This window comes from Oryza glaberrima, chromosome 12, assembly GCF_000147395.1.
Source record: "Oryza glaberrima chromosome 12, OglaRS2, whole genome shotgun sequence".
Taxonomy (NCBI): Eukaryota; Viridiplantae; Streptophyta; class Magnoliopsida; order Poales; family Poaceae; genus Oryza; species Oryza glaberrima.
Window position 1 is genome coordinate 13,466,511 of NC_068337.1, and position 26,567 is coordinate 13,493,077.

The following is a 26,567-nucleotide window of genomic DNA, read 5'->3' on the forward strand; positions in this document are numbered from 1 at the left end:
TCTACTGTGAAGGAGAAGCGTGAGGTGATTTGGATTGTCAAAGAACGAAACTAAGCAAACCAAAATATTTCTGTTGAATACACATGATATTTGGATCTATATATGTTTGGTTAATCAGGAAATGCAAACCATACTATTAAACAAATATACTGTAATTCATAACATAAAAACATATTCTCGATAATTAGAATTCACGTGACAAAACTATACTAATTCAAACAGCGATCATAAACTTTGGTCTATGGCACTCCACACATAGTAATTAATTATATTATTTAGTGGCAATCTTATTTCTAATTAAATTCATTTTCAAAGAAAATAAGAAAGCAGAATAAAAAGAATAAATTTAAAACCCAACAATTAAGTGGATCATTTATTTGCTTTTCATTTATTAGTATATATATCGGAAGTTCATGAAAAGAATTTTAATCAGAAAAAGGAAAACAACAAATATTATGAATTAAGCAATGGTGTTCTATCGAACCGTGGACGAAGTGACATTGCTTGGACAACTGCTATACATGCTTTTCAGCTGCATCAGCTGAAATATTGGACTTTCCTCGTCCAATATATAATTGCACGGAAAGCATCATGAAGCGACCTATATATATTAGCAAACAATGTTTGGAAAGCAACGTTCCATCACATTCCGTGAATCATACACATATATATTGTTTATTTGGAAATTAAGAAAATTTGTTACTACTTTTGACTTCTTCGGCTGGTTTACAGTAATTTTGGCATATGTATCATGCTATCATGTGGGTACGCCCACAATAATCGTGCGCATGATATTAGCTGGCTCCTAGTATCAGGCATACTCACCTCAAGTAAATACTCCGTATGAAATTAATTAGAAATATGACTGCAAACCATATATACTTAGAAAATGTGAATTATAAAATATTTTACTGTTACCTATCTTTTCTGCTGTACGGCTGCGATAATCCATAATCTTCGCAGCGAATAGGTTAAGGCTCTGGCTGCGAAGTTTTATTTTCGCAAGCGGATGGCCATTGCACCCCCGATCCACAATAATGCTGGTGGCCATTTGGGGTCGATAATTCGGCCCCCATCGCCAAGTCCATATTCGATGAGGAAAACTACCCTGTCATCGACTATGTGTTAGTGATCCATATCACCAAGTCGACGACAACTAGATAGGTTGATGAGGATGCTAAGCCCCGATCTTCTGGTAGTTATTGATAAGCAGTCGATTTGGTGGAGTCGCTACACAACTCGATCCGGCTTCTGAACGAACAAGCTCTTGAGCCCCGCAATCGCAGCACCACGTCTCCTCTGGCTATCAACAGTGCCGAAATCCGGTTGACCTCATCGAGAATGTTAATCCCTGCATGCGAATTGACGAACATAAGCAAGAACAAAATAAATTGCAACACAATTGCATATGAATGATTAAGCCCTCAAATTTGGGGTTCTACAAACCGATCTAGGGGCGAAACTGTTCTTGACAGATTAATCTAAGTAAAACCTGACTCTAAACTATGACGGCTACTGAATAAATATGATTAGGGACATCCTAGGGTTGCCCTAGAGAGCACACCCATTGGGCTTAGCCCACGACACAATTACAATGCCCAAAACCCAAATCAGATTCGGACTGTATGAGGTACGTGGTTTGTTTTGCAGATTCCTGACAGCTTGGCAGGAATTTTGACGTGAGACCAAACCATATGAAAGTAGACTTCATAAGCTTTCCATCAAGTACTCGTGGGCCCCGAAATTCCTTCTAGATCAGCGGCTAGGTCTGTTTGAAGTTGATGCTGTCAGGAGGCCCGAATCCAAATCTAAAACGTGTAGAACTTTATCTCTTTCTTCTATGGACCAAAAGTGACGTGGTGAGATGGAAGTGGACTTGGAGAAGGTCTTGGTTTGGTCCCCAATCAACTTCTTTAATTATCCATTGCATTCCATACACTCGGTCTCTTTTCTTTCGCCCAAGCAAGTACCTCTGCAAGCAAAAACACACTAAACTCATTATGGAGCAATGTTTGTTCAAATATATAACAACTAAATCTAATACAGAACATATGGACCTTTGATTGATTAATACATAAGGTAGTCATGGTTATATCCGACCTAGTTGTGTCCTCATCATAGGTTATCCCAAATATTGTACTTGTGTGATTCAGATGAATAAAGAGCAACACCGTTGGCCAACAGGGGTAGGGATGCTACCTTCCTATGAAGGGGCTTGAACCTGTATAAAAATCCTTGTCTTTGTCTCTTTTACTTCAATCTCGCGTATACTCTGGTACCAACGATCCCCATAGCATGCAAATACCGTAGTCATGACCTAAAACATCAACAGCATGGTAAGATAATAAAAGGGAAGGAGTTCAAGGCAGGAGATAAAGTGATGCTGTTCAATTCCAGTGTGAAACTCTTCGGGCACGGAGAACTTCAAAGCAAATGGATCGGACCATTCACCATCATTGACACTTCTTCACATGGAGTAGTCATGCTTCAAGACGACAGAGACAATCTTCAAAGCAAACTGTCATCGTTTAAAAGTTTTCTTAGAATTGGTCGAAAACCAAAATATAAAATTACACATGGTAAATTTAGTCGATTTTGACACCTTTACCAAGCCCAGTTAACTTGACTCCCGAGCTGAGGAAGAAGGGAGCCCTCCAGGGTTCAACCGAACAACTTGTTCATTCGACCCATGGGTTGCGCACCACTACCTAGCCTTCGCGTCCCCAGGAGGCCTCCTTCTAATCCTCCAATAAGATAAAGACACAAGTTAAGTTTCATTTCATTTACTTTCATTTATTTCCATTGTAATCCCCAGTAGTCCTTTTGCTTTCACTCTTTTGTTGCGGGGGAAAGGCATGCAAAGGCAAGTTTGGGGTAAATCTAGGTACAAAGGCAAAGGTTTTCACTCTAATCTAGGTACAGTGCGGGGGAAATCTCGCAGGCTTCCAATCACGTAAGCAAATGAGATTCCCCATATCTATGCTAGACCATGATCTGGGAACCACACAAGAAAAGATAAAGCAATCTGGACTAAGGAGTGGTCAGCCGAACCACCCCTGAACAATGGTTTGCACAATTCCTCACTGAACCTCCCTGAATTTGGAGTTTAAATGGTTTTTACTGTTGAAAAATATCTGGAAAATTAAACTCAAAGATTAAAATAAACTAGGATGCTCTAACTAGAGTATATGATTTTCCTTGAAATTAGGGATGCAAGTGGGTAGTCCCACTACGCGCATAAAAACCCACTTGCTAGTGTATTTCTCACATGGTAGTTCAAAATTTAGAAGAAATAATAAACTAGAAGTGAGATAAGCGGGCAAAAAAAGCCCCCTTGTCCGCCCTGCTTGCATCCCTACTTGAAATGATTTGCATACTCTTTATTCTTCGCATATTACTTGTTCCTTGTGAAGATACATTCATAGGAATACAGCTTATCTAAGTAATTGACGAATAAGAGATGGCTAGATAAATGGAACTTTGCTCTTATGTGTTGAGTATTTGGGAATTTTTATGAGAAAAAAATGTATAACTTCTCAATGATGCTTTATTCCTACCAAAGTCATATGTTGATCATTAATTTTGACAAACCTTATACATGAGCTACATCTTATTTCATTGAGTTTGGTCAAATTGTTGAGAATGTTGTATGGTGTAACTTTAAATGGCTTTTGCTCTTAGATTATTTATCAAATATATGATCAGATCATACTATTGTATTCGTTACAATCAAATTTTTATAATAAGATCTCCCATGTCTATATCTTGGGTTAAAAAAATATATTCCTCACTAAATATTGTTTATATTACACATGAAACATCGAATTATATATATTGAAACATTAGAAAATATTTACTAAAACAACCCAAGAGCACTACGTGCAACATTTATAAATAAATGAGTGAAACATCACAAAATACTTATTGAAACATATAAATAACATGGTATGCAACATTAAACAAAAGACTGTTGCAACATAAAAACTTAAAATATACAACATAGTCGAATTCCAGTTGAAATATTCTCTTCCCACACGTGAAACATCAAATTTCAATGGTTGAAACATGTTTATTTTTTTTCATTTGAATATAATCAAGTTAAATCTTCTGTAATGATATAATTATAACAAACACAATGGTATAATTGGGTTACAAATTAAAAAGTAATATGTAAAAATAGATCATTTGAAGTTATGTAATGAACAAGTGCTATATGTGATTGAAGAGGAAAAAAAAGTGAGAGATGAAAGAAGATAGGATAAAAGTAGTGCATGTGCTGGCCACGTTAGGTTATATGTGTAGTTGGTGTGGTGGGAGGGCGCCCAATTTCGCAAATTTTTATGGGTTAATAGTTAGAGCCCCTGGTAATTACATCGATTTTTACATGCAGTTACTTAAGTTGGCCACCTCTAAAGATATCCACTATCACGAGTGGACTCTTAGGATGGCCGCTAATAAAAAATAAAATCATTCTCACAGGTTATTCCTTACGTTGGTCACTTCTAATAATATAAACACTATATCATGAGTGACATTCTAGGATAGTCGCTCGTGAAAATCGAAATATTTTACAAGCAGCCATTTTAGGACGCTGTCTAATACTCCGTAATAAGTTTACACAACTGGCCATGTGACTCCCCAGTCCCCCTCCCCCCACCCCTCTGAACTTAGGGCATGCAGATGACTGCTGTTTTGCACCATTTTTTTATGTAGTATTTGCTACGTCTTTCGTTAATGACAGGTGGATATAGGCCCAGATATCATTGAGATGTCCAAGGTAAATAGGGATCGATCCCGAGAAATTACAAATGACAAATAAGAAAGTGGCACGTATACATAAAGTAGTTCGACACACACATAATTATTTGGTTGCGTCACAATTTCAGAACACAACTGAGCTTGCACACGCTTATTCCAAGGCTCACCAGTAACAAATTAATAGACATGCTCCAGACACTACAACAAAGACACCATATAACACTTTTTGTAGAGGCGCTTTATAAATTGCCTCTTAGATCAGGAGTTTTATAGTGTATAGACACTTTACAGAGGTACTTTAAAAATTGTCTAGAAAAGTTTTACTCTAGAGACACTTTAGAAATATTTTCAGCGCATTTTATTAGATTTTATCTTGTAGAGGCATTCTTTCGGCACTTTAAATTGTGCCTGATATATAAAGGCATTTTCTTGAGACACTTTAAACTTTGTAAAGAAACTTCTTAGAATAAAAATATATACTAAATAACTAATATAAGTAACTCAAGGCAGAAACATACAAGTAATGAGTGGGGTTGACTTGGTTAGTGCCTTGAAGATAAGAATGATTTGTGTAATCGATCATGAGTTCAATGATTGGCAAAAGCGGGGAAAATATTTTATTTTATTTTATTTTATACTAGTTTTTCATATGGTTGTGGTACAATTTAATGTCTCTAGAAAGACATTTTACAAAATGTCTCTTCATTTATAGAGACAATTCACCGTAAGGAACTTATTAGGCATTTTTTAAAATGCCTCTATAGTATTGTAAAGATATTTCAAAAGTGTCTCTATACTGATACTTGGCAATAATCATTGTCTTTTTTAAGGGTAAACCTCAATGATTGACCTGGAGCCTAGAACTGGCATGATCTTGTAGTCACTGAACCCGGCTTCGACGAAAACCTTCTTCCACTCTTGCTCGTCTCGCTCAACACCATTGATAAGCATCATGTATGCATCAAACATGGTCTGCATCTCTAAACGCTTTTGATCAGGTGGCCCTACTCCGACCACCATGTCTACGATTATGACCTTTCCTCCAGCATCTCTAGATGGAATGGCTTTCTTGCAGTTCTTTAGTATCTTGACACATTCATCATCGCCCCAGTCATGCATAATCCACTGAATATATATAGCAAACATAATGAGAGAGTCACGAGGTAAATAAATAACACTCTGTTCTATTTAGAAATTACAAATTATGGCTTAGGTTAAAAAAAACACCATGCTAATTACAAACTGTCAATTACTGATCTCGAATTTTCGGTATGATCAAATTAATACAATAATTAAATTCAGAATATAAGACCGGAATGACTTCATATTTATGTTATTTCGATTTTTCTAGAAAAATTACGTAATTGAAGCAATAAAAATTGGCCCTCCAAGCTGAGTTATGCTTTGTAATTGTTAGTTTCGATTTATGAAATTAGTTATAAATAATAACTAAGATTACGTAATTAGCAGACATCAATCGCAACTTATTTTTTTTTAATAATAATATGAGTCGTGATAGACACGATTTGCCAATTAACACTTCAAAAATTGGTTATTCATTAACAAGGATACCAATTGAGAGTCCACAACAAGTAGCACGGTGCTTAACAATTTTTATCTTGAATTATATAAATCATGAAAGATAATAATTGGTTCCTAAAGTATCCACAACTTTGGATTTGCTAATTATTTTTGTAGAGTCCAACATTGATGGGAAGGTAGAGTAGTAGAATGGATTCAAGGCACTCTGCTGGAGAAAGTGTTTTTAATCTCGGTTCGTAACCCCCATATATAGTCCTGGTTATGCAACCGGGATTGCGAATCCGGAACTAAAGGTACCCATCTTTAGTCCGCAGCCTGGCCGCCGCAGCCCCCGCCCGGCGGTTGCCGCCGCTTCTCCCGGTGCCTCCCCAACCCGGTCGCCGTCGCTTCTCTTGTCGAGCCCGCTGTGAGAGAGCGAGAGAGAGAGTAAGAGAGACAACGAGAGAAGAGGCTTGGAGAAGGGAGATCTCGATCTGGTCTCGGAACTAAAAATCTCAGCGAGACAAGATGATGAGGAAATCTAAGTCGAGAAGAGGATGAGTGAGAGAAGAGGATGAGGAAATCTAAGTCGGATGAGGAAATCAAGTCTCTAGTTATCTCTAAATATCCTGGGCGCCCTGACATCGTCTCACATAAATAGAACCGGGACTAAAGATTTACCATCCGAGACTAAACATCATATAGTCCCCTTGCACTTTTAAATTGGGACTAAACGGTTTTTAGTTGAACCGGGACTATTGTTGATTTTGACCAACCCACGAAAGATGGTTTCTCTCCAGTAATGGTATACTTGTAATTTCTATATTCTTTAAACTGTGAACATTTTTTTTTGTTTCCTAACAGCTTATAAAAAGAGCTACATGAACACAAATACATGGTATAATAGTCTGTAAGACTACTATATATATATATAGCACGCCCAGTGTTTATTGTATAACTGTATTGCTAGTAAAAATATTATTAATATTATTACTAGTGCAGTACGGAAGTAAATATTTATTACCGACCTGCATGGCATGATTTAGAGCTACTGAAATAATCTTAGTTCGTTAAACGGCACTTAGACATGATTTGTCTTGTGATCATATCGAAGTTAAACTTTGACTATGGGGTACTTTTGCCACGTATTATTATGGCCTCCGGGCGCGTTTGGTTCGATTCAGTCTCTAGACAGTGACAATGATGTATATAAATTCATCTTCATTCTTATATGCAGATTGCAGTAGTACGTATTATTTATTATGCTAACATGTAGCTTATCTATATTACTGTGGATCATGTCTACTACTCGATACGAGTGCTCGTGTTTTTGGCTAATTATTGTCATGAGATAGCAAATACCATCTAGTCGTCAAACAGTAAGGCAGAAGTAAGTGGCTCGGCTAATTCAATTGCCATTTGACATGCATGCATGTTAGGCCAACTCCATGCATAGCACGTGACAACAAGATCAGAACAAAACGTAACAGTTGAGAGTGAGAATTAGGACGCCATTAACATTATACCTTGAGGAAGACAGCGTTTGCCGGTGGGACGCTCTCGAACATGTCGCCGGCGACGTACTCCACGCCGGGGCCGGCGCCAACGGGAGCCCCGGCGACGACGTGGGGGAGGTCCAGCACGGTGCATCTCACCTCCGGGAACGCCTCGGCGATGGCCCGCGCCGCCGTGCCGTGGCCCCCGGCGACGTCCACCAGCGAGCTGATCCCGCGGAACACCTCGCCGTGCTCCCTGACGACGACATCCATCACCAGGCGGCTGTCGGAGACCATCGCGTCGTTGACGACCTTGTTGAAGGCCGCGTCGTCGTCGGCCATCTCCCACATGCTCCGGCCATGGGTGTGCTCAAAGATGCACGGGCCCGGCAGCTCGCGCTGGAGCCAGTCGCTGATCCGGAGGAAGGGGGCGATGAAGCTCGGGTGGAGCAGAAACGACATGATGGGCGCCTGCTGGTGGTGGTTCCCGGAGCCGACGAGGAGGAGGCGGGACGCCGGCGTGAGCGCGTAGACGGGCGGCTCGTCGGTGGCGGCTACCGGCGCCGGCTTCTCGACGGCGAAGACGCCGGTGAGGGTGAGCACGCGCATGAGGCGGCGCAGGCACGGGATCTTGGACGGGTGCAGGGACGTGACCCTGGTGACTATCTGGGGCAGGGTGGCGGCGCCGCCGTGGTGGTGGATGGCGTCGGCGATGCCGAGGTCCATGGCGGCCTTGAGGGCCACGGATTTGATGACGGCCAAGGTGTTCACGTAGAGGTCGAGCTGAGCATCGAGCAATCCAGCCCCGCGCTCGTTGCTCTGAATGGACGCCATGACACTGCCTCTATCTTCTACTTTGGATTTGAATATGATCAAGGACAGAGGGGGCACATCATATATATAAGTAGAGGGCTCGAAGAATCACCGCATTTTGTAATGGAACCAGAAATTACTGGGAATAAAGAGTTCACATGCAGTACTGTAATTCGATAGTTTTTTTTTGTTGAATAACTGTCAAAATGTATGTGTAGTAGAATCAGAGTGTTATTTAATTTTAACCATGTATCTATTATCTATCTATATATTACACACTAAAAGTCCATTAAACTTTCTAAAAACGTTCCTAAATTACCATGTGTCATCCTATAAACGCTCACAAGTCGCCATGTGTCACTGTAATAAAAAAGTAAAATATGACAATTAATTTTCATTTACATTGGTGGATCGGTTAATTTTAGTCGTTAGATTTACTTCACAAGAAAAGAAAAACTCCGTCCGGACGTCAGCCTTCGTGCACACGTAAGTACGATCCCTCCAACTACCGTTCATCTCTTTTTTTTAATCCCCATAACAATTAAAATTAAATACTTTTTTATGGGCCTAAAAAGCCCATCAACTTACTAGATCTAGCCAACTCTTCATATATTCTCTCCTAATAAATAGTTCAATCAACATCATATAAATATTTCTAAACACATGTCCATATACGTTTGTTATCTCTTAAGATCATCTTATTTTTTTCATCTTTTTTCAGTTTTTATTGTACTGTTGAAAGTACATGCATAGTTTTTTTATTACAGTTTTTTTTTTATATTTGTAGTTGGTGTGCACGGTGTGTAAAAAAAAAAATTATGTATAGGGTATGTATACTTACTAAATGCCCAATGCACATTAGCTAAAGGAAAATTATAAAGAGTGATCATTTGAAGTATATAAATCATATTTAGAGTAAAAATATTTAACTCATGATGGCAACCATAAAAAGTCCACACTACAATAAAAATTATGTTTATGGAATTGTTTTTTGCTAGGAAATAATATTCCTGCTAGCCTACGTGAAGCCTCACGCACTCTGCATAAAACAGTGAGTAGTCTTCCACAATCCGAAATCAATTTGAACTCCACAAGGCATTTTATTTGGAATATATGTAGTGTCACATGCATCCATGGCGGAGAAAATCTAGCATATAAGAAAAATAGCAAGGGCATCTCAACAAAGAGATACAATAATAAGTTGTAAAAATACCTAGCCAATATTGCTACATACCGAAAGGAACTATCGATTGCTATCGATTGTTGGTAAAGAATAATATTGTTGGCGATATGGCATAAGGCCCTTCGACCAAACCTGTCGAAAGTATGCGACTGATGAGGATTCAAGCCCGAGACGTCAGGGTTTGTCAAGGCGAACCCTCCCCACGTCGAAGACTATGGAGCAAGGACGGCGAGAGGCAGGGAATCGCAGCCAAGCTAGAGACCTCCTGGGCGAAGGGTGCAAGGCGAAGAGCATATGCCGAAGGGGGATGACTTCGCTGTAGCAGGTTCGGCTCCGGGAGGGCCAAAGAAGCTATCCTGGCCCATCAAGCCCAGGGGTTAATTGGGTCGACAATAACCTGTCGGCCCGCTAAGGGCCCATGACCGCAGTTACGCTATGTACCCATGTAAATGTCCCTTTCATAAGGGCAGCCATGTAAATTCCCCTGCATAACCAAAACCCTAGTAGTAAGACCTGTAATGGGGGCTATAAATAGCCCTATAGGGCCATGTAATAGGGGTATCCCAAGTAAAAATTCTCAAATTAATACACTTTACTTCTTTTCCAACCACTGTTGAGTACCACGTCTTTCGACGTATGCAGTTGTCGTTTCGACAACAGCTGGCGCCGACCGTGGGGACCTCCGAGCGAAACCACTGAGAGCGAATGCCACCGAAGAAGGTCGTGAAGGAGAATGTTACAAGGCGAAAGGAGAGTGACACCGGGCCGGATATGTCCGCCGAAGAGGGAGCAGAGCCTTCGGCGCCCGTCGCCAAAGATGGAGGAGCGCCATCTGCTTCCGCACCAGCGCCATCATTACCGCCTTCGGCCCCTGCCACCTCTGTGCAGGTGCCGAACGCGGCTGACATGGCGAAGGCGGCTACGGCGGCAAGGGCGCTCCAGACCAGAGCAGAGATCCTTTCGGCAAGCCAACTGCTGGTGCCCCAAGCCGCTCCGTCGCAGCCGGCAGCGGCCCCAACTGCGCTCAAGAGGAAAGCACAAAGTTACACTCGATCAAGAGGAAAGCACAAAGTGCTCCTTACAACGCAGAACGAAACTGATCGAAAACGGAAGCCGAAAGCTGAAAAGTCAAAACCTATTTCGCTAATATATACAAAGGGGCCGACACGTTCTGACCCAACGAAAAGCACGCGAAGTGACAATGCAAAAATAGCGAAAAGGAAATAAAACGCACCTTTATTGATTTCAAATAAAAATGTATAGAAGAATACAAACCCATCACAATGGTACAAGTGAAAAGAAAAGAGCAATGGCGTTACAACCCAGTTTACAGATAAATTACATTTTCGCCCCCGCAATCACTCTCTCTCTCTCTAAGGAATGATCAGGCGAACTAGGTTCGTCATCATTACTAATATCATACACGACCCTAAGAGGAGAAGGAGGCGAAATACAGATTAGACTGTAACGACGCTGGAAGATTAACTCCTGCCGATCAGTCTTCTGATGGTTTCGCCAAAAGCAAACCATATCCTCCAGCCGTCTTGTACGAACAAGGTCGTAGTCTTCTAAGGTCCGCCCGAGGTGCGTCCGCATCCAGCCGGCGACCTTGAACACCTTATAGCTGCGGCCATTTATCAACATTTCAGGATAAACATGCCGAAATGGGCATCACGCCTTCGGCAAACCCTTAAACGCCACGAACTTCTCGTTGCTGTTTCGCCAATTTTTAGCGGGAGGTCGAACGCAAACCTTTCGGCCGCACACCTGCTGGCAAAGCGCCAAAAAAGGAGAAGCACAAAAGAAGGGGAGGGGAATATAGACGAAGATCAGCCCTGATTTCAAACAGAAACAATCAAATAGGCAAAAGGGTTATACTTTGCCAGTAGAATAGAGATTATATTAAGTACAAGCCGAATGCGGCTTAAAGCCGAACAGACCAAAAGTATATGTACAAAAACTTAGGGTACAGGAAGGTCCGAAAGGATCAAGGAAAAAATAAAAATAATAAAAAGACACGAGGGCGAAGGGCCTCACACCTCATGGTGATCTGGGCCTCCGTCGCCTTCGCCCTCGTGCTTGGGGAACGGCCCAGGATCCTTTTTGGAGTTGGCAGCAGCGGCTTCCTCATTCCTCGCGATCCTTTCAAGATTTTCGCGGAGTCGAATCTTGGCACAATCCCGGCCGCCATCCTCCCAAAACCCTTTTCGAAAGGCCCTCAACGCAGCCCCGGAGCACTACGTGTTGCTAGGCCATTCTTCCTTCACGAGATTGGGAAAATTCCCGATGTGATCATAGCCGTGCGCGTGCAAGAGGCTGAGAACGAATCCTGCCGAAACACGAGCGCAACAGTCCCCGTAGGCACCTGCCACTTCGACAACCGAGCCGGCCGCCTCCTGCGTCCATTCGGAGAAATCGAGTGCAGTCCTGCCTTCGCCCGGAGCACCTTTCGCCCGCGCCCCAAGGTCGTTAAGGGCTAGCCGGAGAGTGTAACAGGCCTCTTTGGTGGACTCTGTGGCCGGTACCAGGGTCGCGGTAGTAGCTTCGGCCGACGCGAGACGGGCTTCGAGGGATTTAATCTTCTCCTCGGCCGAAGCAAGTTGTCGGTCTCGATCGGCGTCTCGCTTGCATGTTGCTTCAAGGTCAGAGCGGAGCGACCTATTTTCAGCATTCGCCTTCTTCAAAGTCTCCGCCACCACACGCCTTTCGTCTTCCTTGTGGCGAAGATCTTCTTCGGACTTGCGAAGGCGAAGGCGGTACCCATCTAGTCGTTCTAACGCGGACTTCTTGGCACTTAGATGCGCGGCAAGGCCCTGGTAAAAAAATACATTACGTCAGAGAGCTTGTGAAAGAGCAAAATTCAGCACGCAAAAATAAGTCATACCCGCACAAATAGGCTCTCCACAGCTGCACAGCTTTCGCCGAACTCGTTCAGTTCGGTGAAGAGTCCAAGGCCTTTGGTCGGCACTATGACCTGGCACACCCCGTCCACGAACGGAGTGATCTCCGGTCGCGTGGCGAAGTCGGCGGGGACGAAATGTGGGGCGGTAAGCGTCACGTCCGAAAGGCTCACTTCAACCGCCGGGGCCTTCCCCTCTTGTTGACGAATAGGTGAAGGGACCACATCGACCCGTTCGTCTTCAGCGACGTTCGCCCCAGCGGCCAGGGCCAAGGCACTCCCGCCCATCACTGCTTCGGCATCGCTAGCGGGTGGCGGAGACATGCGCCTACCACGGGAAGATGCGCGCCGCAACACCGGCGAAGTAGGAGTCCCATCGGACCCTTCGCTGTCCAAAAAGCCATGGCCGACCTACACTACCTTCCCCTTCTTCTTCTTCCTTCTGACAGCCATCACCGGTTTCGCGGCTGTGCTGGAGATCGCTAGAAGGGTGTTCGCCACGACGATTTCTTGTGGTCGTGTAGGCGAAACATGGGAGCCTGCCCTAGATTTCGCAGGGGTAGGGCTGGGGGAATAACCACGAGAGCCATCCTCCTCCGAACCAGCATCAGCATCCTCCTCTTCTTCCTCCTCCCCATCACTTTCGACGGCGGCCTTCGCGCTACGGCGAGTTCGGACTTGGCCGCCTTTCGCGACCGCACGCTTCCCTTTTTTGAAGTCCCAGCCTCGTCATCACCGACCGGAGAGGGGTTCGATCGGCTCGGCAATTCGCCAATATAGACACGATTCACCCGGCCGTCGGCTTGGCGCTGGAGCAAGTGGGCGAACTCGGCTATGGTTAGAGCCCCGATCATCTTCGACGCCTCAATTTCAGCGTCTTCCAAAGTCCGCACTGCGAAAAAAGAGAGGAACACAACCGCTTAGCCTAAAAAGCGCTTTCATGAAGGAAGTATGCGGCCTAAGTCAAAAACAAAAAACCTTACTTTCGGCCCCGGCGGGAAGAACTAGGCGGGGAAGCCCAAGAACTTCTTCGCCCTCGTTCACGGAAACGTCCCACACACGGGCGAGAGGGGAAATCCGAAGGAGACAAAACTCCTCGAAAAAATATAATTTCTGAGCTAAAATTTTGTCAAGATTTCTTAAGAAAAATAAACAACGAACATTCAATTAAAAAGGGGAAATACCATACTTTAATTTTTAACTTATTTTGTTACATCTGTTTTCGAAACTAAATAATACGATGCCTGCGTGAATGCACAGGTTATCTTTCTAGTTATATAGTAAAATTCTATTAAGTATTCTAGTTCACGTGAAATTTCTATAAATGCTTCTAAGATATCACGTGACGCTCTAATAAGATATATTAAATCTTTAAAATTCTTATGGAAAAGAAAATTCAATCATTGGTTTTTACTTAACCTGTAAAACCAATGTTTTTAGCCATTGGATCATCTTTTTTTTTTAAAAAAAAAGAAGCCTGAAAATATCCTCTCATGCCATTCCCTACGCCCAACAATACAAGTTATCCCCTGGCCATCCGCACAGACGACGCATGACCTTGTTTTCCTTCGTATTTTTGTTCATGGTTGTTAATACACACTGCTGGAGGAAACACATTTAGTCCCGGTTTGCAACCCCTTTAGTCCCGGGTTGTAAATCGGGACCCCGAAGTTATTTTAACCGGGACTAAAGATCCATATTTAGTCCGGTTAGTAACACCAGCCGGGACTAAAGGATTTTTTTTTTCATTGTTTTTAGCTGCTTGCATATTGAATTCAAAAGGTTGCTCACTACATCCCCAAATGAGTTGTTTCCTACATCAGAAAATCAAACATCCACAAATCAAAGATTCACACATAACTTCACAAAGCACGGATAACATCACAGATTCATGTCACAAATTGTAAAAAAAATACATCACAGATCAAATAGATCACAAATTAAAAAAAATACATCACAGATAATAACATCACAAATTCTAGAAAAAAAAGAATGAACATAAAAAATAAAAATCCCGCTCGATCTGGAGCCTACCGCCCACCGCCTCCCCTCCATCAGAGGGAAGGGTGCAGCTGCCGGCCACCACCCGCTAGAGAGGGGAGAGGGGAAGGGGGAGGAGTGGAGGAGGAGGGCGCCGCCGCCCGCCCCACCACCGCCCGCTGGAGAGGGGAGAGGGGAAGGGGGAGGAGTAGAGGAGGAGGGCGCCACCGCCCGCCGCCACCTCCCTCCTGCCGCATCCCGCCGCCTACCACCGCCCATTGGAGAGGGGACGGGGAGGAGTGGAGGAGGAGGGTGTCACCGCCCGACGCCGCCTACTGGAAGAGGGAGGAGTGGAGGAGGGCGCCCGCTGGAGAGGGGAGAGGTGAAGGGAAGGAGTGGAGGAGAAGATAAGGTAGATAGAGAGAGAAGAGGAGGAGAAGATAAGGAAGAGAGAGAGAGAGCGATGTGGGAGAGAGATATTTAGCCCTGGTTGGAATCACCAATCGGGATTAAAGATCTGATCTCTAGTCCCGGTTGGTGATACCAACCGGAACTAAAGTTTGTTGGGGACCTGATAGCTATTGAACTGGGACTAAAAATGATATTTAGTCCCGATTGGTGTTACCAACCGGGGTTAATAATTAAGAAGTACCCCTAGGCTTTAAAACCGGTACTAAAGAATTTTTTACTCTCGGTTCCTACTCGAACCAGGACTAAGGGCAGTCCCAACCCATAGTGTCCATAAGCAATGTCTATGCTGCTATGTCAATAAGACATCATAATAGAAATTGTACTCTATAACCCATGGTTTCTTAAAGTGGGCCATTAATAAATACATCATCTCTCTTCTGTACCAATCATATTTATTCTTCATCTGTTATGAAGACACTATTTTCTCCCAACGCAAAACTTGATAGTGTCTAGTGCATAGATTCTCGTGTTGAAGCTGTGTCTTGCATGAGAACCAGTTTCTTCCTCTCTTCACTCTCTGTCTTAATTAATATAGTGCCACATAAGCTTAAAAGTCCTACATGGCAATATACTTAATGCTATAGACACCATCTTAGGTGGAGGGTTGGGACTGCCCTAATGTGATTTTTGGCTGACCAAGCAAAGATCACTTCTCCAGTAGTCTCCAGTAGTGACAGGTTACTCATCCGCACACTTGACGCTTGACCTTCTTTTCCTCCCCATTTTTCTTGATGGTTGTCAATATTTTGACCACGATCTATTTAAATTATGATGTCTCATGTCTCTAATGTTTTGGGCAGTCACAACTCACAACTTTGAGAGAACTCAGTTCAAATGTTTTGGCAGCTTTCTTTCCAATGTTGATATGTGCGTGTGTGACTGATGCCCTGAGATTGTGGTATCCATGCAATAATGTTGTACAACTGGTTGCAGGTAATCTGTCTATGCATGGCCAAGTTAGAGAAGGCATCCAAGAGACCAAGAAGCACGGGGTGCAGTTTTCACCTTCAAGAGATAACAGAGCAGCATGCTTAGCATTCGTTTTTACAAAGGTTTGCTTGCAGAATAGCCTTTGGGCACACACAATTTTCTACGCGTGGAAATATACTACCGTCTACCAAATAGAATAGTGCTAAAAACTTTGAAACTTCCCAATAGTTCCAAAGCCTATATATGTTTCTTGTCGGCAAATTGGGGTGGCCTCAAGCTAAAGTTGTTGTGAGCTCACCCCTCCTTGATATACCTTTATATATGTAGTGATTTCTTCTACTAAACAATATTATCTTCTATAAAGTATAATAGGATAAGCCGATAAGAATTCGTAGTTGTTTCGATTCAATTTTCAACTCCTCTTGGAAGAACACTCACATGGCTTATAACAAGCCAACCGAAATTAAAGCAAATGAGATATGCTCATCCAAAAGTGGAATAAGCAAATCGGGGCGCCACAGAGAGCATTGGAGACCAGAATCTAGATTCTTTCTAGGGCAAATAAAATGCTCTATGGTCGATGATGATTGTTGAAAAGTGATGATAATTTTGTTTTAGCAAAGCATAGAAAAATACTGCCATTCACGTAGGACATTGAGTGTCACATACCTGAAATTTCTTGGCAAAATAGTTATAAGCTAACTTCTACAGTTTTGGGAGCCAAAAATTTCCGTTCGTTTTAAATTAGGTGAGACCAACCTAAGCTATTGCATAAATAAAATTTGAGAACCAAATAAAGCCTTTTCATTTCTAACCTTGAGCATAAATGCAATCATACATGTGTGCATGCATATGCATAAAGCATGAGTTGACTTAGGTCCTTAAGTATTTGGATTTTGGTTTGCATCTCATGTTAGGATTCATGAGCATAACTTAAAAGAATTATTTCACTAAGCATACCTATAGCTAACTTTGGGAAGATAACATGTGGACTTAAGGTTAAACTCAAACATCATCTTCTCAGCTCAAAAGAAGTTTAATAAAAACCCTATAATAATATTAGTTGCATTTATGAAGTAGGAACACGTATACAAAGAAATGTTATTCTAATTCTTTAAAATAATCTATGCAAGATAAAATCATGAAAAAATTTATGTAAACTATGTTTAGCATAAGCAATTCACTGTAATATTGGTACAAATTAATAACTAAGTTTGATACCTCAAATTAATCCGTCAAAGTAGACAACTAAAAGAAATCAAATTAAATTTTAATCGGCTAAAGCCATACTTCATCCAAAAGTACATTTAACTCCACATAAGTGAACATAAGAAATAATTTATTCAAATACTAGATTATTTATCGTGAATAAATATATTTTTTTCTAGAATTTTTATCTTTTGTTTAGGCCTCCTAAAAATTTGACCTGACTTTTAAATAGCCCATCTTTGTCTAATTTAGTCTACCCATTATTTTTGAGTGCAACTAAAGAAAATAAAATCTAGATATAAACATCTACCACCAGTAAAATCTACACCAATTTATCTGATCCACACATTAAATTATGGAGTTACAAAGTTAGAGGAGTAAATAATTCTGAAAATTAAACTAAAAATCAAGTTCACTCAGACTTCTACCCATCTCAATCTCCCTATCCTTGGTTCCATCGATCTGGGCCCACTTGACAGTGCCTTAGGCTAGCTCCATCCCTGTTCCTTTGCCTCTTTCTCTTTTCCAATGCAGAGACAGCTGAGAGAGAGAGAGAGATCGAGGGCGGTGCCGTGGTCGACGCGTGGCTTCGACGTGGCGGACTACAAGCTCGCCTTCAACCTCTCTCAGCTGCATCGCTCATTCCCATTCCTCACTCCAGTGCTTTCTTAACCTCGGCCTCTCCGACGCCTCATCTCCGCTGTCGGCTGCGAAGAAAGACGACCCCGCCGATTGTCGTTCCTAGATTTCCCCGATCCATGATCTCCTCTCGACGCCGGTTCCATCCCTTCTGAGCTCGCCCTCTAATCTCATGGACACACATGCATGCCAGATTTTGGAGTCGTTTGAGCCGTCGCCGTTCACCCGGAGGTTCTTGCCGCCGTCGATCCATTGCACAAGTCGCCAACACCAACTAAGCTTCGCCAGCCCCGTCCAACAGCACGGTGAGCACCCAGGGACCTTTAGCAACGCATGCATGCATTTCATTTACCTAGAAACGGCCTCTAAATCAACATGCGTCGTCACCCCGAGGACCGCCGCCGCTCGCGCTGCCGTCGCCATCGATTCCGACCACCACAGCTCGCAAGAAGGGTACCGTTGGGTTCGAATTTAAGTAGGCCACCTTTTCTATTTTGGATGCACATCGAGATCGGCTGCCTTTTGCCGTCGGCGCCGGCGAGAAGCTCGCCGGAGCCCCACTACTCTGCTCGGCCAGCCAGCCCCTGCTCCTCTCCTCTAGCTGTGTCACTGACCAGCGGGCCCCACCTCTATTAGAGCTAAGTACTTTGGTTAGTGAAAGTTTAAAACTTGTGAGGTCTAATCTGTAAAACCTAGGTAATGACATGTGGGACCTTGAATTTGTTTGTAAATGCATTTAAATCAAAGGACTCTTAATGAACTTCACTTTAGCATGTGCCAAGGACCTCGGGATCTATTCTCTGAACCTAGGAATCTTTTTGCATATTGATCTCTCACTGACCAGTGGACCCATCATTTTTTAAATCTAAAAATGTAAAGAAAATCACCTAAGAATTATAATTTCAACAGGAAAACATCCAAAGTTGTAAAATCTATATAAAATCAAATATAGCTCATTTTGATGTGATTCCAGTTGCTGTAGATTCATGAAGTTATGAACTCTATTTTAGAAATGTAAAACTTGAAACACACAGTACGAACCTTGTCTCTAAAAATTTATCTAAGATAGGTCATACATAAAACATACACAAAATTATAAAATGCATAGAAAATTCAATTTAACTTATTTTGGGACAAACTCAAATTCTAAAAGTTCATCATCATGCACTCTCTGATTAGGTGAAATAAAAGTAATTACTTACTTTGTATCAGATGCCACTAAAATTATTATCTTTAAAATGATTAGTTCTAGCTAAGCCAAACTTTAGAAATTCATATAAAATTCAATTTAGCTTCAATTTGAGTAAACTTAAGTTCTGTAGAATCACCAAAATGTGTAATCCCATATTATGAAATAAAATTTATATACTTATTATATGTAGTAAAAGCCTCTAAATATTCATATAAGGATTTACTAACATAGAGCAGCCTTTAATTTGTAAAATTTGTAGAAAATTCATTCTTAGTCCAAATGAAATTAATCAAGTTTCTATAGAACCAGCAAATAGTGAACTTCAACATAGTAAAATAAAATATGAAACCTTTTGTACAAATTATAGCTTTAATCTTTAATAGATAACCTAGGAGTTAATTACCCAGTGATGGTTAAGCAAAAATATATGTGTACAAGTATTTATAATGCACTCTAGCTATGAATAAACCTAAATAAAACTTGATATACCAGTGGAGCCATAGTTCCATCCCCACCCACCAAAACTATACCAGTGGAGCCATACTTCCATCCCCACCCACCAAAACTTAGAAGAACTTAGCTCATATAATAATTTCTAGGTTAATATAAAGTATTACTAGTCTAGATTAGAGCACCCCTAGTCTATAAAGTATGAATCATAGTAGTAGAAACCATACACATGTGAACTAAAAATATTTCAGTTAACAAAATTACTTCTTTATTCAACTTAAACATGATGTTGCTTGTTCTGAACCCACAATTTAAGAGTCATGCACATATAAGAACACCATATGCCTAGAATAAGTTGTAACTTGTAAAATCTATAAGAAAATCATTATAACTCCAAAAATTGTGAAACCAAATGCGTTAGTCTTAGAAAACACATCTCTATGTCCCTGTAAAGTCAAATCTAATAAAAACCCCTTTGCAATAATATTTTGTAGCACTACCTAATACTATACTACTATAAACCGACAAAACTTCTAAAATTCATAACTCCCAAATGGAATAAGATAAAATAGAAATACTTTCACCTAAATTCATTTTTAGATCAGTACCTAATCACTATGCATAAATCATGCATTTTAGAACATTTTGGATTTTCAGCTCTTTCGGTGTTTAATTGCATAATGTGTCCTTTTTATCTAGATAATTGCATAAATGGGTGAAGGAGTGGATTATAGGTGCTAACATTTCTCTGATCAAGACAAGTTTTCTCCTCCCATCCTTTGAACACATTGAATCCCATGATTTAAGGAATGAAAATGTTTGTTTGCAAAGTTGCATGTGAATTTAGACTATATCGGTATTTAAAATTGGGTTAAGGTAGATATGACCTATTTGCTGCATTCCCTACCTTGAATAATTGATCCTTTTGCTGTTTGAATCCCTAGAAATGGTTAGAGTACACTCTTTGTACTCAATTGGGTTTATATATGCTGTGTGCAACTACTTGCTTAGCTATGCTTAGAATTATGCAAATGCTCATTCCATCTATAATTAAAATGTGGTTTTTGATACTTGAACCTTTGCTGAAATAAAATGAAAATGATGGGTATTTGCGAACTAAAAGTGTAAAATGAAATTTTAGACTTGGGCGGCAAGTGGTGTGCATATGGTGTTAATTGCATACCGATAGGGGGAGTGTTTGCCCAAGTTCATAAGGACTGAACTTGTGTCACCAACTTAAAGATAACTGTACATCCACATGTGCTAGTATGTGATGGCCTTAGCTCATTCAGTTGTTTATTATCTATCCTTGCATTAGGGAGGCCGTTGTAGTAGCAATAGAGCCTACGAGCTAGTGAACTGTAGGGCTATTTGTGTTTACGTGAATTGCAAAGGGGACGACTGTACCGATCCGCCTTTTATGTGTATGATGTTTATGAGGGGACGACTGTAACGTTCCGCCTCGCTTTTATTTATGGTTTGGTAGGGAACGACTGTACCGTACCGTTCCACGTGAGGGGACAACTGAAATGTTCTGCCTCACGTACAACGTTGCGATCCGCCTTTTATGTGTATGATGTTTATGAGGGGACAATTGTAACGTTCCGCCTCGCTTTTATTTATTGTTTGGTAGGGAACGACTGTACTGTTATGCGTGAGGGGACGACTGAAATGTTCTGCCTCACGTACAATGTTGAGTGCCACATAGGAAGCGACTGTGCCGGCTTGCCTATGGCGTTATATTGGTAAAAAACCCCAATATAATGACATTAAGATTCTAGACTTAGTATGGAACAACACTCATCGTGCTCATGCAATGATTAGATAATAAATAATGTAAAGGCTTCGTTATGACCTCTAGACCATATTTAATATGTAGAGTGTGGTAGTGCTTTGGCCGGCACAAGACAAACTAAAGTATTCATATCATGTGGATAAAGCTGTACAAACTCTGCAGTCTAAAACTAATCGATTAGTCGTGCTCACGGTCATGAGCGCTTTGGTGAAGTGTCATGAGTATAGACTATGTTTTAAAAATGTGATCATGTGACATTGGATTAGAATTGATAAATGTGTTGAGTTGTGTGTGTGTGGTGATACATTATGACTTGTTGTCAAGGATGATAGTAAGAGATTGATTATGATGGAATTATGATAAAGTTATTAATGAAACTTAAAACTTGTCTTTGTTAATTGAAGCATCAACTCCTTTACAAAAGAATTGCGAAACAAAACTTGCTTTATGCTGAAATTGAACTACATATTGCCTTCCTTTGAATATATGCGTTACATGTAGTATGGTAGGATTGACTTGTGCTTGCCAGTACATTAACTTGTTTAATGTACTGACTCTTGCTGTTGATATAACCTTTTGTTTGCAGTTTTATACTTAGTCTTTGAGTGATGCGGGAGTGATGCGGTTCTGAATTGCTTCTTCTAGGATGATAACTTATTGGGGTAAACCCCTAGTCGGTGTGCTTATGAATGGGTAGTTAAGCTTCCGCTGTTCTCTAATAAGTCTATTTGGCCGGTCGGCATATGTATCTATTAAATTCCTGTAAGTCTTAAGTTTCTTTCATCTTAGTTGTGTTTGCTATGTATAATCATGCTTAAGATGAAAGTGTGGATCCAGTGTACATCCTGATCCTGGGAACTAGATTCACATAAGTATGAGTTAAGAATATTTGAGATGTTATAGATCTTTATCCATTTTTGTCAAGTCTCCTGAATGTGTAACACATCTGGTCGCCGCCTTCGAGTGGTTTGACGGGCACATCTTAGGCTGAAGTTGACTGGTGGGCTAAAGGCCCAGCAATATCTCTAATATTGCTCTCTCGAGGTGTCGGATGTTTCATTATGCTTGTTTGATGACTTGAATTATTCACTTCATTTCTCAATTATAATGGAATTATAATGGAAGGTCCGAGGAAGGATGCCATGTAATATCGAGAGGGTATAAAAAAAAGTCATGTTGAGGACTCCATCTAGCCATACAGAGCATCAAAACATAAGGTAACCTAAGAAACTCACCCAAGCAGGTCTGTGAAGCAACAAACCGCTTATAGCAATCATAGAGGCCAGACAAACACCATGAAGCTGAGCCAAACCTTAAACAAGAACTCGACGAGCAGGAAAGGAAAACTAGGGCCGGGACTATCCAATTCCAGATCTTATAGGCCTGAAGTTGAGAATTGACCTCTAATATATTTAGCGTCATTGCCTCTATCTGAATTCAATTTATTGAGGCTTTACAGGGTCTTCTATCGACTGAGAAGAAAGACCATTCGAAATATAATTAATTATTAAGGGAAAATTTATAATCTTATCTCGAAAAACCATACATCTAAAAAACCATGATATTGTTTCTATTTAACCAAAGTTGTCACCTCACTGTTGCTAGTAATGTAATTATAACTCCATTCTGATTTACTCCAGCTCTACCTGTTACCAGCTTGTAAAAATGTTCAAAATCAGAGGGGGGCTTCATGAGCCTGGGGCATCTCTACACATACACCAAACAAACTTTGCAATGGGGCAATTGAAAACAATATGTTGGGATGGTTCTAAATCTCTACAAAATTTACAGAAGTCAGAGCACTCCCATTTTTTTTCTTTTTTTGCGGTTCAACCGCTGGCTGAATCCTATCTGTGCTTGGAATCCATAAAATGTGTTTAACTTTAAGGGGGCAGGGGCCTGCCATAAGTCTAGCATCCTCAAATTAGAGAAACCTCTAAAGCATAAAGCTCTATATATACATGGATTTGGAGGGATAACATTAATTTATTCTTTTTCTAAATCCCAGGTTAGCTGGGTCAACTCTATTATTCAGGTTAACTATTTATGCCATCCTATACTACTTTTTATTTGAATGGAGATGACACAGGAGATCCCTAGCCTTGATCCGCCCCTGGGGGGCCCTATGCGTTCTCAGGGCACCATACGCAGGTAGAACCGTTTGCACAAGGTGGATATTTCCTAATATGTATGGATTTTAGCCTAAACTTGCAACCCAATGACCGGACCAAATATGGGTCTTGATGTTGGATATATGGTCACGATTTGGCATATTTTAATCCAAATTATCAAGATAATAATCATGACTTTAACATGGAATAAACTAGTGCAATTGTTAAAAAAATGTAACAAATGAATCATGCTTAATATATAATAAGCATAGACATCCATGATACGGCAATGCATCGAAAACATTGCGCTAAACATAAACACAATAAGAAAGAACACAATAAACAACAGTATAGAGAGATTATACCCAGTGAATGGCCCTCCACTGGATTATGAAGCAGAATTGTCTCTGTTGACGAAGCCTCCAGTACCATCCTGTCCAGCCGTACCCTTCCCATCCGCGCCATTGGTGTTGTCCGCCGACATGGTGAGGATGCAGAGAAGAGCAGTTGCATTGAAGAACGCTCCCCAAAAACCTGATTGCCCGCCTACCCGTGCAGATCGTCAGGAGGGCAAGGTTCCGAAGGCCCTGCTCGTTCTGATCTCCTGTGCGCGCGGTGCGCGCAGGAGACGAGAACCTGGGAAGCAGAGTAGCAGCACAGCAACAGAGGGAGAGAAGTGCAAGAGAGAGATTGAACCGAGGGAGTTGTTGACGGTTGTTAGTGATCAGTTTCGACCGTCAATATTACCAAAAATAGAGGATAACTAGTTATGCTTATAATGCATATTTATGTTAGAATAATAATATTCCACTAGTATTAGGTTTACTAACCTTTTGCAGAGAATAACCATAAAGTGAAGGAGAATCGACATCAAACCAGACAATCAATCAATCGGACGATGTCGAGAATCAGACTTATGCATGAATAGGCCAAAAACTCAGAAATGACACAACAAATTCACAAGTCTGTGGAGAAGAAAAAGAGTGGAGGCCGCCTGCCAGGAACTGGGCTGGTTGGGCTAGCCCAGGGTTTGCCCGAACCAACCGCAGCACCGATGGATGTAGGGTTTGGCTGGATGGCTAGGATTGATCCTCAATGATGGTTGGTGGGTATTACCGACCTTTCCAACCGTCATAACCATCATTACCAGCCTATATAAACCCCTCACTCTCTCCATTTCTTCACACACCTCTAGCAAGAGCTCTCTCATATTCTCTCAAGCTTAGTTTAGTAGTCTCAAGCTAGTGGAGTAGGAATAGAATAGAAATCGGAGTCCGGAAGTCTTCGGAAGAGTTTGGGTATGGCTCTAGTAGCTCTCCTTTCTTCATTTGTAAGACTTGTAATTTATTTAGAATATTCTTCTTTATACAATTCTGGTATTGAAATACTTTCCGAGTATATGAATGCCAATTTTACTTTATGTTCAAGTTATATTGATTATACTACTAGCTTATCTCGGAAATGCATAGGTACGGGTATAATGTTTGCTTATGTAATTACTCTGTCATGGCGATGATATTAGAGAAGTATCTGGTAGTTTATGCATGATGTCTTGATTATTGAGTTGTGGGGAGGGATGGCGAGTCTTGCTGTCTATTTATAGGCAGCGAGAGGCGGTGGCTAATGACGGTTGTGGAAGAGAAGGAGAAGGGGAGCACCGCGGCAGTGGTGTGGAGAGGAGGACCACGGCGCCAACTTCGTCTTCCGATTGGTCGACGTTTGCCGCGCGCGTACATGGCAGCCGTGGTAGAGTTGGGCGGCGGAGGAGAAGGGCACGGCACGGCGACGACTTTGCGTGGTTAGCAAGTTGGCGGCGGTGGCAGGAGGAGAACCACGGCGATGGCGCCATGCCGTGGGCGGCGGCACGCCCACGGCGTGCACAGTGGCGGCGCCCACAGGGGAAAAGAAAGGAGCGGCTTTGGCTGTGGTGGCTGCCCGACTTGGGCTAGAGGAGGGAAAGGGTTTTGGCCAAGTTTGAGTAAAATTGGTTTTTCTAAATTTTAGAAGGGATTTGGGTGGATAAGTTTGAAAAGAATTTATATGTGGAGATGAATTTGAAGATAAGGATCTTCTAATTTATTTGAGTGCAGTAAATTTAGAGGTAGAGTGGAATTTGAGGGAATTTATTTTGGAAGCACTCAAATAGAAATAATACCATGAATAATAGGGCTCCTAATTTGGATATATTTTTAGGAATGTGGTAGGAAAATAGGTGGAGGCAAAAGATTAGAATTTGAGCCCTAAAATATATGGCATGGATTCTAGAGAATTATTCGTGGCTCAAAGGAAATTGATTTGGAAGAGGAGGATAAAATAAAAATATATTCTTCTTAGCACAGGAGCAATCATACTAATATTTATAATATTGTTATTCTTGTGCCGAAGAGGAAATCATGCCACGGGGATTAAATTAGTGGCTAGATCAAAAGGAGGAATTTGAATATTGGAATATTGGAAGGAGAATTAAGCATAGGTTTAATATCAAAGGATGTGTTAACAATAAATTCCAAATTGGAATTGGAAAGGTTTGGTTTGGAGGATTTTCTTGGACCGTAATTCATAAAATTAAAAAGGGGTTTTCAAACTAAATTTATATAAAAGAATTTTAGTCAAAAGAAGAAGGTTTTAAACCAAATCAAGAAATACCTCAATTTAACCAAATCTATATTTTTAAATGAAAAACACAAAATAGATTAAATACCTGAGAGGTTTTGTGCGAGTTAGTTCTAGGAGGTCCATCTAATTATATTGTCCTAAACTTAGGAAATTATTAAGAACATAAGAAGCGACATGATGCAGGATTACAAAATGACACATTTTCAGGATGTTACACTGCCTGTCATGGATGTCCGTATTTTTAGGGGAGACTCTACCGAAATTTCTAATAATTTTGGGAGTTAGTGGTTTTGAGTGTATTTTTTGCTGTGGCACTCTAGGTACACGGTTACCTGGGGTGTTACAGGATGGCCATTGCACCCCCGATCCAAAATAATGCTGGTGGTCGTTTGGGGTCGAAAATGTGGCCCCCATCCATAGTAACATGAACCTCGCGTGTGAAAATCGTTTTTCTAGTAGTGAGAATAGCTGCACTATCAACTTGTGGTTGTGAACTAAAAGCAT

At 41.3% G+C, this 26,567-nt stretch overlaps 1 protein-coding gene and 1 long non-coding RNA gene across 3 annotated transcripts in view; both read right to left on the bottom strand.

The window, feature by feature from the left end:
• Positions 1 to 891: 891 nt before the first annotated feature.
• Positions 892 to 2,722, bottom strand: LOC127756537 (uncharacterized). Its single transcript, XR_008013238.1, has 3 exons — positions 2,603 to 2,722; positions 2,200 to 2,518; positions 892 to 1,972 (listed from the first exon to the last, which is right to left on the bottom strand). It is a non-coding gene; the product is annotated as an uncharacterized LOC127756537 (long non-coding RNA).
• Positions 2,723 to 5,352: 2,630 nt separating this feature from the next.
• Positions 5,353 to 26,567, bottom strand: part of LOC127756533 (O-methyltransferase ZRP4-like) — a 42,032-nt gene continuing 20,817 nt past the window's right edge. Inside the window, exons 1-2 of one of the 2 annotated variants that reach the window (XM_052281880.1) lie at positions 7,806 to 8,644; positions 5,353 to 5,883 (exon numbers count right to left, since the gene is read on the bottom strand). In XM_052281880.1, the coding sequence (XP_052137840.1) occupies positions 5,584 to 5,883; positions 7,806 to 8,609 (1,104 nt within the window). In that variant the 5' untranslated portion in view covers positions 8,610 to 8,644 and the 3' untranslated portion in view covers positions 5,353 to 5,583. Of the gene's footprint in view, positions 5,884 to 7,805; positions 8,645 to 26,567 lie in introns of those variants that run through there. The other variant, XM_052281879.1, reaches the window with a different exon arrangement.